The following is a 16,741-nucleotide window of genomic DNA, read 5'->3' on the forward strand; positions in this document are numbered from 1 at the left end:
AAGATGCTAGCTCTTATTGTCTGCCCTCTGAAGAAGACAATTAAAGCATGAAACCTGTGAGAAGGAAGTAAATGGAGAGCAAAGGACAGCCTAAATCCCAGTGGAAGCATGGTGCAGAAATTCCCCACAAAATGAAAGAATTGCTCCTGTCCATCTATGTCAATTTCCATCAAGCTAAGTCCTGAACAACATTTTCTCTGAGTTGTAACAGTAAGCTTGGAGCCAAAGGAAATTTATCAGGGGGTTATTTGCCATGAAAAACCAGGAATTCCAGCATTAGTTCATTTTTGGAGATCACTCTTAAGTGGAAAGCGTGAATGTGAGAATGGCAAGCACATGGGAATGTCGGCCAAGCTCTCACATTTTCCCTCCTTGACTCTTGAACACCTGAAGAAACATTTGTTGAAGGAGAAATTATTGGTAGTCCCTCTCCAAACACACCCAGCAGCAAGCTAATTGCTTTTGCAGATGGCCAGGGAACCGCTCTCCCCACTGCGCCACCAGCTCAGAGCCACACTTGTGGTCTTCATGGCCAAGCCGGCAGTGCAGGATGTCAGCTGGGGCAGTGAGGACCTAAAATTAGGCCCTTGGCAACTCTCTAATCTTAGCCACAGATTCAGTGTCTTGGCTTAATTTTCTTTGCCCTCAGTATGAACTTGGACTCTGGGAAAGGAGCACTATTTAATGATTTGGGGGTAGAAGAATAGAAAATCATTAAGCTGCCCCTTCTAGAAACTGGCTCTGCTCTGTTCTTGCAGGAAACTTTCCAAATGTTGCCCTTGGAAAGTTAAGACTGATTTTGGAACCTAGCCATTTTGAAGTACACACACTGATCCAGAAAAGTGTTTTTTATCTGGGGCAGTAAATGCCACGTGATTTAAGAGTCTGGTCCTTAAGCCATGGTCCTTGATCGTCAAGACATCAAAGGCTGACTCTGTCTCTCTCTGGGTTGGTCCTATTTTCTATCCAAATCCCAGGCTGGAGTCTTTACCATTCCTTCCTGGCCTAAATCCCCCCATCCTCTTTAAAACAGGTTTTAGCATCTTTGAAAAAAAAAAATCTTAAAACTTAAAAGCCAGCGGTTGTTTCATAAGTAATTTTGCAAAAACTGTGTGCTACAGGCAGTATTGTCACAATATATACACATAAGGATGGGAGAAGCTGTGGCATTTTCCTCTGCCTTTTGTCACATTATCCTAATATTTCTACTCTGAAAGTCCTTCAGCAGGCCCCGTTCTTATTACCCCTTTAAAATCTGAGCCATGTTTTGTTTTACTCCAATAAAAGAACTTCAGGTCTTCTTTTAACATTATCTTTTAAATATATTTGAAGATCCCTATGACATTAATTTCCAAAGGTCACTTCTCTACACTGAATTTCTTTAACCTTTTTCTTTGTTGTTGTTTCTATATAAAGATTCTGTTTCTCCCACTTTTGTTCTTCTCTTGGGGAAGGGAGGAGTAACTAGGATTTGAACTCAGAACCCCACGCTTGCTAAGCAGGTACTCTACTACTTCAGCTACTCTGCCAGTCCTTTTTTGTGTTGGGTATTTTCGAGATAGTCTCTCAAACTATTTGCCTGGACTCGTCTCAAACCAAGATCCTCCTGCTCTCTGCTAGGATTATAGGCATGAACCACAGGTGCCTGACTTTTTTAGTCATTTTGTTTCATTGCTGTATTCTAAGTCTGTTCCTATCATTTTATTTATCTCTAAGACTCTGGATCCAGTGTAGACTCAGGTTCCTAACATAGTGGGAGAATTGTGTGGCAGTTCAAAGATTAACTGAAGGTCTACTAGGTGTGATGTTGATGGATACAAAAAATGAATGGGTCATGGACTCTATCCTCAAAGAGCTTACCATTGTTAAGGAAGTGTGACAGGGTATGTAAACAGTTCTAGATTGGGCAATGTATGTAAAGAGTTCTGAGTATGCAGGGGAGGCAAAATTAACCCCAACTGTGGGTGCAGCGGAACTTTGGGAGTAGATCTTGGAAGATGAAAGGCATTGAGGCAATGGTGGGGTGAAAGACATTCAGGGAGAGGAATAATACCATTCAATATCATTCTAAAGTTTTCTTCTTTTTATAATAGTGCTACAGTCTTAACTCATATGCCATCACAGTCTTTACTCCCTTTTATAGTATATGATCTTGCAACAGTTTAAACACTTTTAGCATGTACTAATGAAGCTTACTTTAGATCTTTATATGCTTCCACATGGTTTCAAACTTTATTTTTTTTGTTGTCTGGTTTACTCAAAATTTAACCAGAATATTTTTAATGCCAGGCTTCAGGGGATTGGAATGGTGGGAGGAGGGGGAAGAGAGATTCTGAGCCAGGTCCCTGACTCTCTGCTGTTTCTAGAAGTTTGTAACATGACTTAGACCATTCTCTCTACCTTTTAAATTGTCCATTAATCAGGTTTTTTTTTTTTTAACACAGTACATTAAGAAGCAAATTAGGAAGTATTTGCCATAACACAGTTATTCACTTTCTATACTCAAAGTTGTGATCAACTCATTCCCATACATTAGAGGAGACTTGGGGTTGAGACAAGTCTTATGGTGTTGTGTAGATTGGTGTTGCTATGAGGTATCTGGGTTAACAAAGTCCCTCAACACTGCCAAGTCCTTAAGAATTAAATATGTTAGTACCATGGGCCAAAAGAGTCTCCAGATAGAGATAAAACATTCAGGAAAGAATTAGAGAGCTGGTGGAGTGGCTCAAGTGGGAGGGAAGAGTCAGAGACCCTTAGAGTGGAAAGGATTCTAGACACTACTATTTAGTATATAGCTGTGCACGGACACCAGAGAAGAACCATAGTTATTGCTTTTCTTGGGCATCCATTTGCTTTACATAACTTTTCATTCAATCTATATAGAATTGATGAGGCTGCAATTATTATCTTCATATTACAGTTTAGAAAATTGGGACTGCCCAGGCATGGTGGTACCTGCCTATAATCCAAACACTCAGGAGGCCTATAATTCAAATACTCAGGAGGACATGAGCTCAGGGTCAGCCTGGGCTGCATAGCTAAGCCCTGTCAAAAAGAAAAAGAAAAGGAAGAAGGGAAGGAGGAAAGGAAGGGAGAGGGAGGGAGAAAGGGAGAGAAGGGAGAAAAAAAGAAAAAGAAAAGAAATTTGGGACTGAGTGAGGCCAATTGCTTGAAGTCACATAGCTAATAATTGGTAGAGCAAAGACTTGACATCACATCAGACTCCAAACCCACTCACTTCCCACTACGCATTGCTCTTATAAAGACTTCATGGGAACTTCAGAGCAAAACCATGGTTACAGCCAAGCTCTTTCTTCCCTGTCTGTGCCCATTCTGCTGCTCTGTTTTTTGTTTGTTTGGTTGGTTGGTTTGATTTGGTGGGACTGGGGTTTGAACTCAGGGCTTTGGACTTACAAAGCAGGCACTCTACTGCTGAGCCACACCTCCAGTCCATTTTGCTCTGGTTATTTTGGAGATGGGGTTTCTCAAACTAATTATCCAAACTGCGATCCTCCCAATCTCAGCCTCCCAAGAAGTTAGAATTACAGGCAAAAACCACCGGTGAGCCCAACTCACTGCTTTATTTATTGTGAAGCCTTCCTGGGAAAGATTCCACATGTCTCCAGGTAACATAGTTAATATCTTACAATTGAGGACTCAGTTTTATATTTAATTGAGGTTCACAACTGAGTACCATGCCCTCTTCTTCAATGGCATATAATTTCAATTTCTGCTCTTTTTCTTTTCTTTTTACAACATACACAGCCACCCTTGGGTTTTAAGATTTCTTACTCAATGGTGGATATTGTTTTCATTTCACTCTACAACTCATTCAGTTTCATAAGAAAAACATCAATAATCAAATGGAAAATGGGGTAAAGGCATAAAATAGCACTTACACAAGAGGAAATAAAGAGCATACTCTTTATTTATCACACATGGAAAAAATAGCTTTACTAGAGGCTAAGCAAATACAAATAATTGTTAATTAGTTATTTCTGCCATTAGCCTAATGACTCCCAGTGCTGGTGAGGTGTGGTAAGATGACTCTTTATTGATGGGAGTATTAATTGGGGCAACCTTTCACAGCATTATGACGTTCATGTCAGGAGGCATACAAATAAATGTTCGCACACTTCAGCACTGTACTTTGATTCCTGGAAATTATCCAAAGAATGGGAAAAAGCAATAAAACAAAGCCTAGACTAAGGAGAATGTTGATTTCAGTGATATCTTAAAAATTATTAATAAGCCAGAAGGCAGTGGCTCACGCCTGTAATCCTAGCTACTAAGGAGGCAGAGATCAGGAGGATTGAAGATCAAAGCCAACCCAGGCAAATAGGTCATGAGACCTACCTCAAAAAAAAAAAAAAAAAAATCACAAGAAAGGGCTGGTGGACTCAAAGTTCTGGTTCGAAACCCAGTACCACCAAAAAAAATTATTAAATAAAATTTAAGAACAATTTAAATATTAAACACGAGAGAACCAATTGGACACGTCTGCCCACTGACTCAGCATACAGTACTGTGTGATCATTTAAAGTCATTAACCTGAATGTAGGCTATTATGGAAGTGTTTCTGTCAGAACATGAGCTACAAGAAACTAGAATACCAAATTGCATATTATAATGTAATTGTGAAAATTAATCTGCATAAGAACAAAACTGAAATATAGCATACAAAAATAAAAGTGTTCTAGTCTAGAGAGACTATAGAGCATTTTCCCCTTTTTAAGGTTTCTTTAGTGTTCACACACACAAATCTGAGTTCTGAGTGTGTCTTTTTTTTTTTTTTTTTGGCAGCACTGAGGTTTGAGCTCAGGGCCTCCCGCTTGCTAGGCAGACTCTCTACCATTTGAGCCACTCTGCCAGCCCCAAGGTTTTCTTTAATATTGGTGTTGTATTATTTTTATTGTTTAAAGGAATGAAATAAAAGAAAAGGGCAAAGGGAGTCTGAGCTCTGGATTGAGAATTAAAGAACTGTTTTCTTCTTTAAGATGTCTTATAAACCTTAGTTTCTCCATCTGTACAGTGGGTTAACTCTAGTGTCCTTTACCTAACTTCGAACAGAATGTTTATCTTAGAAAGCTTTTAAGTCACTGAATCAAGGGCTCATGAAAGGGTGGTCCTAGGAGAATGAGAGGCAGAAGGGAGAGAAAAAGAGAAATGGGCACTAATGAATTTTAAAAGGCAAGTCATCTGCTTTAATGGGAAATGCAGATGTACTGTGCTCCTAGTCAGAGTCATAAGTGCACTCCGTGTTAGTCAGCAACTCCACCATAATGTACTATGTGATCCTTTGGGCTTTGAAGATAGGAAGCCCCCATCCACACACATGAGCTAAAATTACTACCTCATCACGAGGATGTGTGCATTCGGAATAATCACACACACTAAGTGACTCCGGCTGATGGATTGATGATGTGTAAGAGCAGTGCCCAAACCACGTGATAAGGGATATGGCAAGACATTTTGAAAGGATAGTTTGATTTCCAAGCTCTCTGTAACGTGTGCTTTCTCTTTAGCCATTACAGACAAGTAAAGAAGATTTGATTATCTTGTTTCCTGTGAAAGGTTATTTAGCCTCCCAATCCCATTAAGTCACTTTCTGCACTCCAGTGCACCAGCCTTCCCCAGGTTATCAGCCCAGGGAGAGTAAATGGAGACACCAGGATCAGATTTCTAAAGGGAGCACAGTTAAAACAAAGTTTGAAAGGGGTGACAGCCAACAGCCAGGAGCTTAGGAACTCAATTACACTGAAAGACAACTATCTCATTATCTCCTTCCAAAATGATCTAAATACATAAGAATCTACAAGTTTTAAATAAACTTGTCCTACTGACTGTCTAGATGACTGAATTTCCCTTCTCAAAAAAATTTTTAAACACCCACTTTCGTATTTATTTATTCTAAGCGCAAAGCAGCACGATAATTATGCTGTCAGATTCAGTAAGCTAATGAGGAGTCACAGAGTGGAAGGGTTCCTATTCCTGAGACTGCTGGAGAGCAGCTCTGCAGCTTTTTCCTTCCTTCTCTCTTTTCTTTTCCTTCCCTCCTTTTTCCTTTTCTTTTTCTATGAGTTGGGAAGGAGAGACTGACAGTCTACAGCCAAATTGCAATCCTTTTGATTAACACTCACTCTCTCTCTCTTCTCCACTCCCCTGTCTCTTCTCTTCCCTACTGCTTTTGAGAGCTGCTACTTTTGAGAGGCAGGGCAGTCTCAAGGAAGTCCCAGCTTTCCATGTCACTGTCCCCAAGGCAAGAGGAGACTTGTCTCTAAGAGAAGCTCCAAAGACAGTTTGAATTTGATTTGATTTGAGAGTCGTCTGTAAAGTGTACACATTTTTTATTTCAGCTGTTTAACTATTTGTTGTGACATGAACTAAAAAAAAAGTAGGATATAGAAGTGCATATTATAACATTCCTGTGAAAGTGTCTTATGCATATCAACAAAACTTGATGCTGCCCCTTTCCCACTTAGCAAATATTCCAAAGCAAAGAACTCACAGCATCTAAGCAGAGGCCCAGGCCAGGAGAGGCAGGCCCAACATCCCATGTTTATTTCTTCCTTTGAGTGTGAGCATCATCCAGCACCAGTGTCATTAAGGCATTTTATGCTTATTTCTATGTCAAACATAGAAGCTTCTCTCTTTGTTCAGTTGTGAGATATTTTGAGCAAATCAGGTTCATGCAGATTGTGAACGCTGGAAAAGAAATGCCCAAGCCAGAGGATGCCCTGAGCAAATTTTGTGCATGTGCTTTGGTGACTGTGTGGTCCCTGCTTCTTGCTGTTCTTCCCAGATGACACCTATGCTGATGCTTGTAGCAATGGCTACTCTTTGTTAAAAGCATATTACATGCCAGGAACTACACAAGGTGTTTTGCATATGTTCACTTTTTAAACTTACAGCATTCTGCCAGAAAAATTTATTTTCCCCTCATACTGACAAGCCCCTTAACATACTAACTTCTGAAGAACTTGGTCCGTAGCTGTAGCTTAGTGGGCACTTAGAAACAACAGACCCTTAAAAAACACAGGCATTTACAGAAATGCAAACTGCCAGGGTGCATAGACATAGACCGTCCCCAGTTGACAATGGTTCAATTTAAGATTTTTTCACCTTCTGATAGTGTGAAAGTCATACACACTGAGCAGAAACCAGAGTGAACCCTCCATGCCCAGAGGTTCTGTGTCCTTAGGTTCTATCAATTTCAGCTTCAACCAACCACACACATTCATAAAAAAAATTTTTTTGTCTGTACTGAACATGTGTGGACTTTTTCTTGTCATTATTTCCTAAGCAATGCAGTGTAACAATGATTTGCCTAGCATGTGCAGTGTACTGGGTAGTATAAGTAATCTAGAGATGGTTTCCGGTTTAAGGAAATGTGCATAGGTTTTATGCAAATACTAGGCTGTTTCATATAAAGGACTTGGAGCATCTTTGGTTTTTGGTCTCCACAGCGGTCCTGGAAGCAGGGACCAAGGGATGACTGTACTTCAGATTTTGACTTTTGATCTTTTCAGTAGCTAGTGACAGTCTCTCTCCATTCTGGGCTGGTGTAGAGAGCCACAGCTCCCAATCACACAATCATGTACTGTGTGGCTAAGTTATGATGTTCCGTAGATTAGGTGTATTAAATGCATTTTTAATATATGATACCTTTTTGTTTGTTTGTTTGGTATTGGGATCAAACTCAGAGACTTAGGATAATGGGTTTATCAGGATATAACCCCACAGTAAGCTGAGAATCTGAACATGTGTAAGGATGAAGGTAGAATATATATATTTCAAATAGTTTTTTTTTAATTTATAAAAGTTGCATTTTAGAGTATATTTAAATAGATTGCTTAATCTTTCTAACAGGATTTAACACTTTCCAAAATCTATCTAACCCAGCTTGATACTCTTTGCCTCTTTTAGGGGACTATAGTCCAGATTCACTGGCATAGCATTCATCCCTTCACCATCAGTTCTATCCTCTTCCCAACTTTATCCTTTAGTGTTCATTTGGTAAATAGGCATTGTACTGAACTAAACAGAAAGCACTTGACAACTATTAGTAGAGTAGGTAAAATGAGTCATCTCTCAGCCAGAATAAATTATTTATAAATAAGTTTGCCTGTTTTGATGTCCCTTCAGGTATAAATGTTGAAACAAGTATTTTTAAAAATATACTGGGAAAGATCCAGGAAATAATATGTTGATGCTTTTCTCTTTCCCTCTCTACAGAGGAGTCTTTGTTTACAGTTTCAGGAGTGAGGCTAAAGCCAGAAATGTGTGACCTTTTGGCCACCTACAGGAAGGGTCACCACCCAACCCGGTTTAGCAAATGCTGGTAAAAAAAAAAAAAAAGGGGGTGAGGTCGCCAAGATCTTTCCAGGTAAGTGATCCCAACAGAGAGGCTCCTTATAGACAGAAATGAAAGGCAATCACTGACAGTTGGACAGAATATTGCTTACCAATTCAGAGCACTCCTGTTCTGGGTCAAGGTTTTTATCCCCAACTCTAGGAACAGGTGGTCAAGCCTCTTCAGACCTCTGCTCCCTAAATTGGGAAAAAGGCTAACAGTGTGCATCACTGTCTCCTGCTCCGGGAGTGGTGGTAGAATCTAAGTCAGAACTTCCAGATCACTGTGATACCTTGACTGACATAGGTAAAATAAGCAGGACAACTGACATTGCTTTCTCTCTCTCTCTGTCTCTCTCTTTCTTTCTTTTTTCCTTTTTTGTGGTACGGGGGAATTAACTCAGGGTCTACACCTTGAGCTATTCCACCAGCCCTTTTTCGTGATGGGTTTTTTTGAGATAGGGTCTCTCAAACTATTTGCCCTGGTTGGTTTCAAACCAAGATCCTCCTGATCTCTGCCTCCTGAGTAGTTAGGATTACAAGCATGAACCACTGGTGCCTGGCTGCTTTCTCTTAACTATAGATTTCTCTGTCAGCTGACAAGAGAAAATCAGAAGAAAGGGTGACCATCAGTCTCAGTTGCCTAAGAGTGAGAGATTTTCTGAGGACTGGGACATTCAGTGCTGAAATTTGCACAATCCCAGGAAACCTAGATATTTGGTCACCTTAGTGGAGTAAATTATCCTCCAGGTAATCATGAAGAGGAAGGGGGCACTGTGGAGGGTTTCTCCAGATCTACCATACCCTAAAAGAAGTTCTGCTAGTGAGGACAGGAAGCCAGTTAGGACAATTCCAAAAGGCACCATAGTTCAGAGATCCCTAGGTGTCTCTAGAGCATCTCTCATACTGAGCCTTCTGTGGTGGGTGGAAGGGAGAGTATTCTAAATAGAAGAATCAAGGTGGAGCCCATGTGCAGGTCAGATGCACATGGTTCACTTTAGGTGACCCTGACCATATCCCAAACCACAGGCATTATATTGTGACTTGCCTACCCATTTGTAACCATAGATTGGCCATGCTTCCTAATAGAATTTGAAGGGCCTTGATGGTAGCCACTGGCACACTCCCTATATGTGCACCCAATGTCACTCACAGGATTCAGCTCTTTGCCGCTTTCTCTTGTATCCCTATCTTTGACTGTCACTATTTAAAAGCATATACACATCAAGGATGTCTGCCTTCTGGCTCTTCAACAATGATCTTGTCTTCAAAGAACAGGGAAGTTTAGACTTATAGCTCTTCCCCAGAGCATTTGATGAAATACATTAAGTTTGCATTTAACAATATACAATTGGAATTACAATTGGCAAAACAATTATATGGTATTCCCTAAGCAAAATTTTATGGTATTCCCTAAGCAGAATTTTTGCTGTTTGATTATGCTATTTCAAACCAACTAGTTATGAGAACAGGATGAACTTTAACTACAGTCTCTAAAGTAAAATGTTTGACCTTTATAAAATTATAAGCATTCCTATTATTTCTGATGTTGTTATATATTTTGTTTCAGGTAAAGCAGTCAGAAGGGAGGGAGATAATGCTGTCTTTCCGATCCACAGTGACCTTTCACAAAGAACTGTTACTTGTAGACATAAATTGGTCACAATAGAAAATCAATAAAATACAGTGAGTCAAGCTTGGTGCCCGAGCCAGCAACTGAAGGGAGGAGGCAGATAGAGCCTGTATTGGAGTAATCTCGTTATGTCCCTAGGCCTCAGTACTAAAGCAAAGAGATAAAACCAGTAGGAGATAAACCTCGAGAGGGGAAAGCTAGAGCAATTAAACTGTTTAATAAATGGCTTGGGATCTGTACAATCTGAGCGTGCCGGAGTTAAAGAGACTAAAAGCTGTAATCACACAGACACTGGGGGCCTGTAAATTTTTTCCACGGAATTGAATTGATGTTAAAATATTCACTTTTTAGGAGAGTCAGAATGTAAATTGGGGTGTTAGGACTTGGTAACTGGCAGTAATTCCTCAAAATTAAGACTCTTGATAGATCCTCAAAATGTCAGTTTTAGGCATGAAAAAAAATGTATACTGATGTGTACAACAGAGAAATGGAGAGGAACTGAAAAGCATGATGTGTTTTGAGCAGTGGTACACCCAGAGATATATTTTGATCATATTTAAAGTTTTCTCAGTTTGTATTACCAGGGGTTAGATGCCACTTCTCTTATACTTTGCCACTTTTTCATATATATAATTCCAGCAGTAACTTTGCAATAATGTTTAACAGGTTTTCCTTACTTGTCTGTACTCCATTACTCATTATTTGGATTTTGTTTATTCTTCATTCCCTTCCAGGGCTACATTCATGCTGCTTCAGTTTCCTTTGCTTCAGCTCACTAGGAAACTTCAAATCTAATTCCATACTGGACCAGAGGTTTTATATCATCCCCTGCAACCTGGAATATTTTAAACTTGATGCTCAAGGCAATGGTACATTATCATTGAAGATAAAGCAATGGAAGGTTATTGCTATTATCATCATCTAGAACTTAACAGTAATTGACTCAAAAATTGGACCTAGGCTAAGATAGTCTGAGAAGAGGACTTTTGAACAATTTCAGCCATACTGATGGATCCCCAGGCCAGATGGCCAGTTTCCCAACAAGACAGACAGGAGACTGACAACTGTAAGAATTGGAACCCAGTGCGGGTACTTACCTAGGCCTGTCACTCTTGTATTTACTTATAGTTTTCCCCAACAAAAAGCCTCTGTGGCAAGGAGAGGATTAGTCTAAGGTTTAGAAAAGTCTCCAGGAAAGATAGTCTCTTGGATAAAGTTGTCAACAAAAGGACTTGCCGAAGACTATTAGTTATGATTTCCTCTGGGGGTGCTTCTTCCTTCACTCACTGGATTATCAGAATGCATTACCACCCCACCTCCCTCAGATTTTAGGAGTTTGGACTGACTTGCTGGTTAGAATTAAATTTCAGGCTACTTCCTTCTACTGAATCCTTATTGTCTATGGTAATGTCAAAAGTGACAAGTAATCTAAATTCGCATTTGATGATGATGATATGGAGTTCCAAAAATGTGATTCAAGCCCTATTATACCAGCAGACATGCATGTGTGCACACATACCCTTCAAGTAAATGGAGATGTGTCTTGGCCAATACAAGGACCATTTTCTACAATGACTCCTTCTAAAAGAAGCCAGGAAACTCAAATTACTTCATCTAGGGATTGTCTCAGGAAATTCAGTAGCCTCGAAACCAGAGACTCTACCTCTTAGAACAAGGAGGACCAATTAAGTGAAAATTAAAAAATGGTAACTGTCCACCCAGTGTCTGAGATGGAAGAAGAAAGATGCATACAGATAGTGTAAAGAAATCTATCTTAGTGAGTATTAGTAAGGCATCAGATAGAGCCTGTCCAGATGTACCTGAAAGGTGAAAAAGTATGGGATAGACCATGGGGCAGGCAGGTGGTGTGCTCAAAGAACAATGAGAGAGAGGTGATAGTGGTGTGGTACAGGGTTCAGACTTGAGTCTTGGTTGGGCCAAATACCTTTATTATTAATTGAATTAAATCAGAGAAGGTACACAACTTTTTCATACAACTCACTGAAATAAATACTATTTTTATTATTACTTTTATTTTACAAAAGAAGAAACTGAGGCTCAGAGAAGTTAAATATCTCCTCTGTGGTAGTATGCTAGAGATCAGATGCAAATCTCAGGCCTGGATGTCTCTAGTGTCTGTGATCTTTCCAATAACCACGTACAGCTCAGATTTGTAGGACATACAACTCTTGAAGAGGCAGCTGATCGTACCATTGGATGATTCAGAGGATTAAAAGATAATGAGTAACAAGCCAGAGCAATATTCATTCCTATCAAATTTTATCTGATTTAAATTCTTACATGTTGGGCTTTAAATGTCTACAACTTAAGTACGGTTGTGACAGTGGAAATTGGCACTTTAAGCACAATGTGAATTAATACTGTCATCTGGCTGTCCTCAAAAGATAATGCTAATACTGTTAGGTTACATAAATGACTAAGATGTTGTCCTAGGGAAAGGAAATAGCTAGCACTATACTAACCAGATCATATTTAAATTATTGTGCGCAACTCCACACTTCACATTTTAAAAGAACGATCACATTGAAATAAGCATTTATTGTGTACATATTGGTTTGCAGATATAATCCTGGGTAATCCTCTTAACAGTACTAAGACTTTAGTGCGGTGAGTTGCCATTTTACAGAGAACGTTAAGAATCAAATCTAAGTAGCTAGGGCTGATCCACAAACTTTGTTCCCAAAGTCTGTGCTTTCCCCAGTCCACCATCAACTCTGCTGCATGCTCCAAGGAGGGCTACCAGAGAAAGAGGCAGGTGGGCCAAGCCACAGGGAGTAGCTCCAAAAAGAGAAAGCCCAGGGAAACCTCCTTCCAGGGGATTGAGGTCTGTCTTGAAGCAAGGTGGCTTTCCCTGCCATAGGTGGCTGCAAAACTAGGACAGATTAAAAGGTCAAAGACATCACTTATAATGGTGCAGCATGAAATTCTCAAGCAGCTTTGCCTATCCATGAATAGACTGAGTTCCCACAAAAGTGGTGGATTTCTTCTGCTACCCCCAAAGATAGGAGACCTATGGAAGGGATTCCCATGTTGGAGGTTAGAACTGTTGACCACTACTGACCATCTAATCCCAAGGTTCTCTGATAAAGACCTTTGAACAGCTGTGGACAGACTATACTTGGAATACTTGGAATTCTGGTAAGATTCTGTCATTGCAAGAATAGGCAGACACATTTTATTTTCTAAGAAAGGATTTTTGAGCCTAAATTGACAAGACTATCCTATTTCATTATAATGGAAGATACACTATGCTTATGTTTCATTCTTTTTTCCTTTTTAATTAATGGATTTGCCTATTCAAAAACTTAATAAAATTATACATGAGGCTCTAAAACATCATTCAAATCATCCTTCATCCCTTGATTTTGTAAAATAAGTATTCCTGGTTGTACATCTTTTTCCTACTGTGTTTTCCTGATTCCCTCCATAGAAATGCTTTTCACTTTTAAAAACATAATTTATTTTCATTCAATTTGATTAGTGATGCTTACTTAGTCATTAGCACTACTCATCTAATACTTGTGTCTCCCAGGCATCCATAATCGGATGGCACTTCTCAGATCCTCAGTGGGTGAAGAGTGCAATGTGATTCATCCTGGGCAATGAATTGAGCAGGGAGTTATGTGTGTCACTTCTAGGCCAAGCGTTCCTTGGACGGCCGGTGCAAGGCCCTGCAAACCTTTATTTACTTCTCCCCTGTAACAGTGAGCAGCAGCATTCCAGATGATCCCAGGACAAGAAGATACAGAATAGGGTTCCCAGATGACATATGACAATGTGTAGTGGGAAGGAGAAATGAAACTTTATACTGTTTTAAGCTACTAATATTTGGGGGGGGAGGGCTGCTTGTTACTGCAGTATAACTTCGCCTATCCTGACAGTACTAGGGCACGTAAAACATAGACCTGCCCTGTCCAACAGGCAATGCTACATGCGGCTATATTTATATTTCCATTTGAATTAATTATTAAATTAACTTCAAAAAATCAGCTTCTCAATCACACTGGCCACATGTGTGCTCAATAGCCACACTTGGCTAGTGGCAACCATGTACAAGGCGGACAAAGGACAGTTCCATCCCTGCAGGACGTTCTGCTGGACGGGACTGGGGTGTGGCTCAGATGGTAGAGTGTGCTTGCCCAACATGTGCATGGCTCTGGATTCAGTCCATGACACCACGGAAAAGAAACAAGTATCTATTGGACAGGGCTGACATAGAGCGCTGGAATTTTTGTAAGTTAGTGATGACACCTTCTAACATGTCTTGATGTTTTAAGTGTGTGCAGCTAATGCCACCTTGGAGTTAGTCTTGTTATAAAGTTTCACCTTTGAAAAATGAAATCTGAGAGAATCCAGTGGAAGTTATCTTCTAGAAGAATACAAATCATTTTGAGCAGTTACATTTCTTACAACCAAAGAGCTTAAAAGGTCTCTTCCTGAAGGTTACATGGACAGAGAAGATTAACAGCTGTTACTCTTTTTTTTGGCGGTACTGGGATTTGAATTCAGGGTCTCACGTTTGCTAGGCAGGCACTCTACTGCTTGAGCCATTCCACCAGCCCTATTTGTTGCTCTTGATACCTTTCATAAGTGAATTCCCAGAGTAATGTTATCTTAGTCCATCTTCTTAGAGCTTCTGAGCTTCAAATTTTGTACTGATACAAGATCTGATGCACTCAGCAATAAATTCACCCAAGTTTAGTATCACCATTGTAAACACTATCATTGGATCCTACGAGAAAATACTGTGGGAGCCCAAAGTGAATCAAAATACAAAATAATTCTTCTAATTCATTCATTAATTCATTCCACAAACATCTAGGTACTGGTAATACAAAAATTTTCATTTCCCTCAAGGATGTTACATGCAAGTAAATACAAGATCCAATGGCAACATATCCATCCACCCTACCATAGAAAGATGATGATAACCTTTGTCTTCAAGTGGGAGTTTGCCAGGTAGGCAACTGAAGGAGTAAGAAGATACAGCTCCATGCAATGGAAATACAGAAGGAAGAAGATTTGGGGGGCTCTAAGGAACGGAAAACCCAATCTGACAGCTTAATCCATAAGAAGTCCAGAAGTAGAAGGCTCCAGGGTCCCAGGTTCTTTCCTTCTCCACTGCATCTTCAGTGTCCTTCATTGCCTTAGTCCTCAGCCTGTTTCCTGTCATTACCACCACATTTCTAGGCGTCACATGCAGCTACATTACTGTCCATGGGAAGAAAAGGTTATCTCTTTCTTTGTGCTGCTTTTAAAAAGAAAGCACAGTTCTCGGGCTGGAGGCATGGTTCAAGTGGTAGAGAGCCTGCCTAAGCAAGTGCAAGGCCCTGAGTTCAAACCCCAGTAGCACAGTTCTCTTTACATATTACTGATCAGACTGCCACATGTCCACTCCTCAAATGCAAAGGAGAAAATGAAATGACTGCTTTAGAACTTTCAGGGTTTCCTCCCCTTTCCTTAGGGGTAAATTCCTGAATGACCATGACCACGCACCAGTCTGCCCTATCACAGAGATGACTCTTAACTCAGGAAGAAGTGGGGAATGGCTCTGGGCAAACAACCAATAGAATTTCCTACAGCTACTAGTTGACTGTGGAGTCTAGTGGGGGTGGGGGGGAGGCAGTGGGCTGTAAAGAATGGTTGGAAGGTTTCCAGTCTGGGGGCTGGAATGGCTTATTACACCATTCATAGTTAAGTAATTTGTTTGGGAGAGATTGTGAGCTCATTTCTAGACACCTTGAATTTGAGGTACTGTGTACAGCAGACAGAACTGCTGGCCTAATTGCATGAAATGGAGACTGGCTATAGTTGTGCATCACCTAGTACTGACAGTCCTGGTCCTTGAAGTCACCAGGATGTGATTGCCAAAGAGAACACGTACAAAGAGAAGAAGCCCATATTTAGGGACTGGGAGAAAGAACTGGCAAAGAAGACTGCTTTAGTTTCATAAACTAAGAGGTTCATGTGCTAAAGGCTTGATCCCCAGTGTACTCATGCTTTGATGGTGGAATCTTTGGGGGGGAGGGGAGTTGTGCATGGTCATTGGGTCATAGGGAACATTGCCCTTAGAAGGTATTAATGCTGGTCTCTCAGAGTGAGTTAAATCTTTTGAGAATGGGTTGTTAGGATGTGGGCCACCCTACATGCTTGTCCCTTCTGCATGGAGCTGGTTCCCTTTCCATTTCTCTGTCATATTTTAACACAGCTAGGGTGTTCTTACCAGGATGCTGGTACCATGCTGTTTGAATCCTCCAGCTACCAGAATTATGAGCCAAATAAACTTCTTTCTTCATACTATACCCAGCCTCAGATATTTTGTTATAGCCACAGAAAATAGACTCACATAGACTTGAAGCATTAGCAGCAAGAAATTGTTGGAGAGACGTGTCAGGAAAAAGGAGAAGAAAACTAAGTTGTTCTGTATGACCGAAGTTAAGAAGAGCACGCTGGGACTGAGTAGCTTACAGAGAGAAGTGTTCGGAGGGTGTCATCTAAGAAAGTCCATGGTTTGGTTGGCAGCCTACAGAAGAACAGTAGGATGACTTAAAGCGAGTCGGTGGTAAGAAAGTAAAAGCAGAGAACACCTTTCAGAAACTCTTTCATAAAATGATGGAAAAGACAGAACACTAGCTAGAGTGGAAGCACTGTGAGGTTTCTTGTTTTATTTAAAAAAGGTGAGATTATGCATTTTTATGGGCTGAAGAAAAAAGAAAGGAGGATGAAGTATCGGTA

At 40.3% G+C, this 16,741-nt stretch overlaps 1 protein-coding gene across 2 annotated transcripts in view; it reads left to right on the plus strand.

Annotated features, from left to right (window-relative positions):
* Cdk15 (cyclin dependent kinase 15) overlaps positions 1-14,111 on the plus strand; it is a 103,115-nt gene extending 89,004 nt beyond the window's left edge. The window contains exons 13-14 of one of the 2 annotated variants that reach the window (XM_020159725.2): positions 8,236-8,386; positions 10,720-10,853. In XM_020159725.2, coding sequence (XP_020015314.2) covers positions 8,236-8,345 — 110 coding nt within the window. In that variant the 3' untranslated portion in view covers positions 8,346-8,386; positions 10,720-10,853. Of the gene's footprint in view, positions 1-8,235; positions 8,387-10,719 lie in introns of both variants that reach the window. The other variant, XM_074071427.1, reaches the window with a different exon arrangement.
* Positions 14,112-16,741: the final 2,630 nt, after the last annotated feature.

The sequence above is a fragment of the Castor canadensis genome, chromosome 4 (assembly GCF_047511655.1).
Source record: "Castor canadensis chromosome 4, mCasCan1.hap1v2, whole genome shotgun sequence".
In the NCBI taxonomy this organism is placed as follows: domain Eukaryota; kingdom Metazoa; phylum Chordata; class Mammalia; order Rodentia; family Castoridae; genus Castor; species Castor canadensis.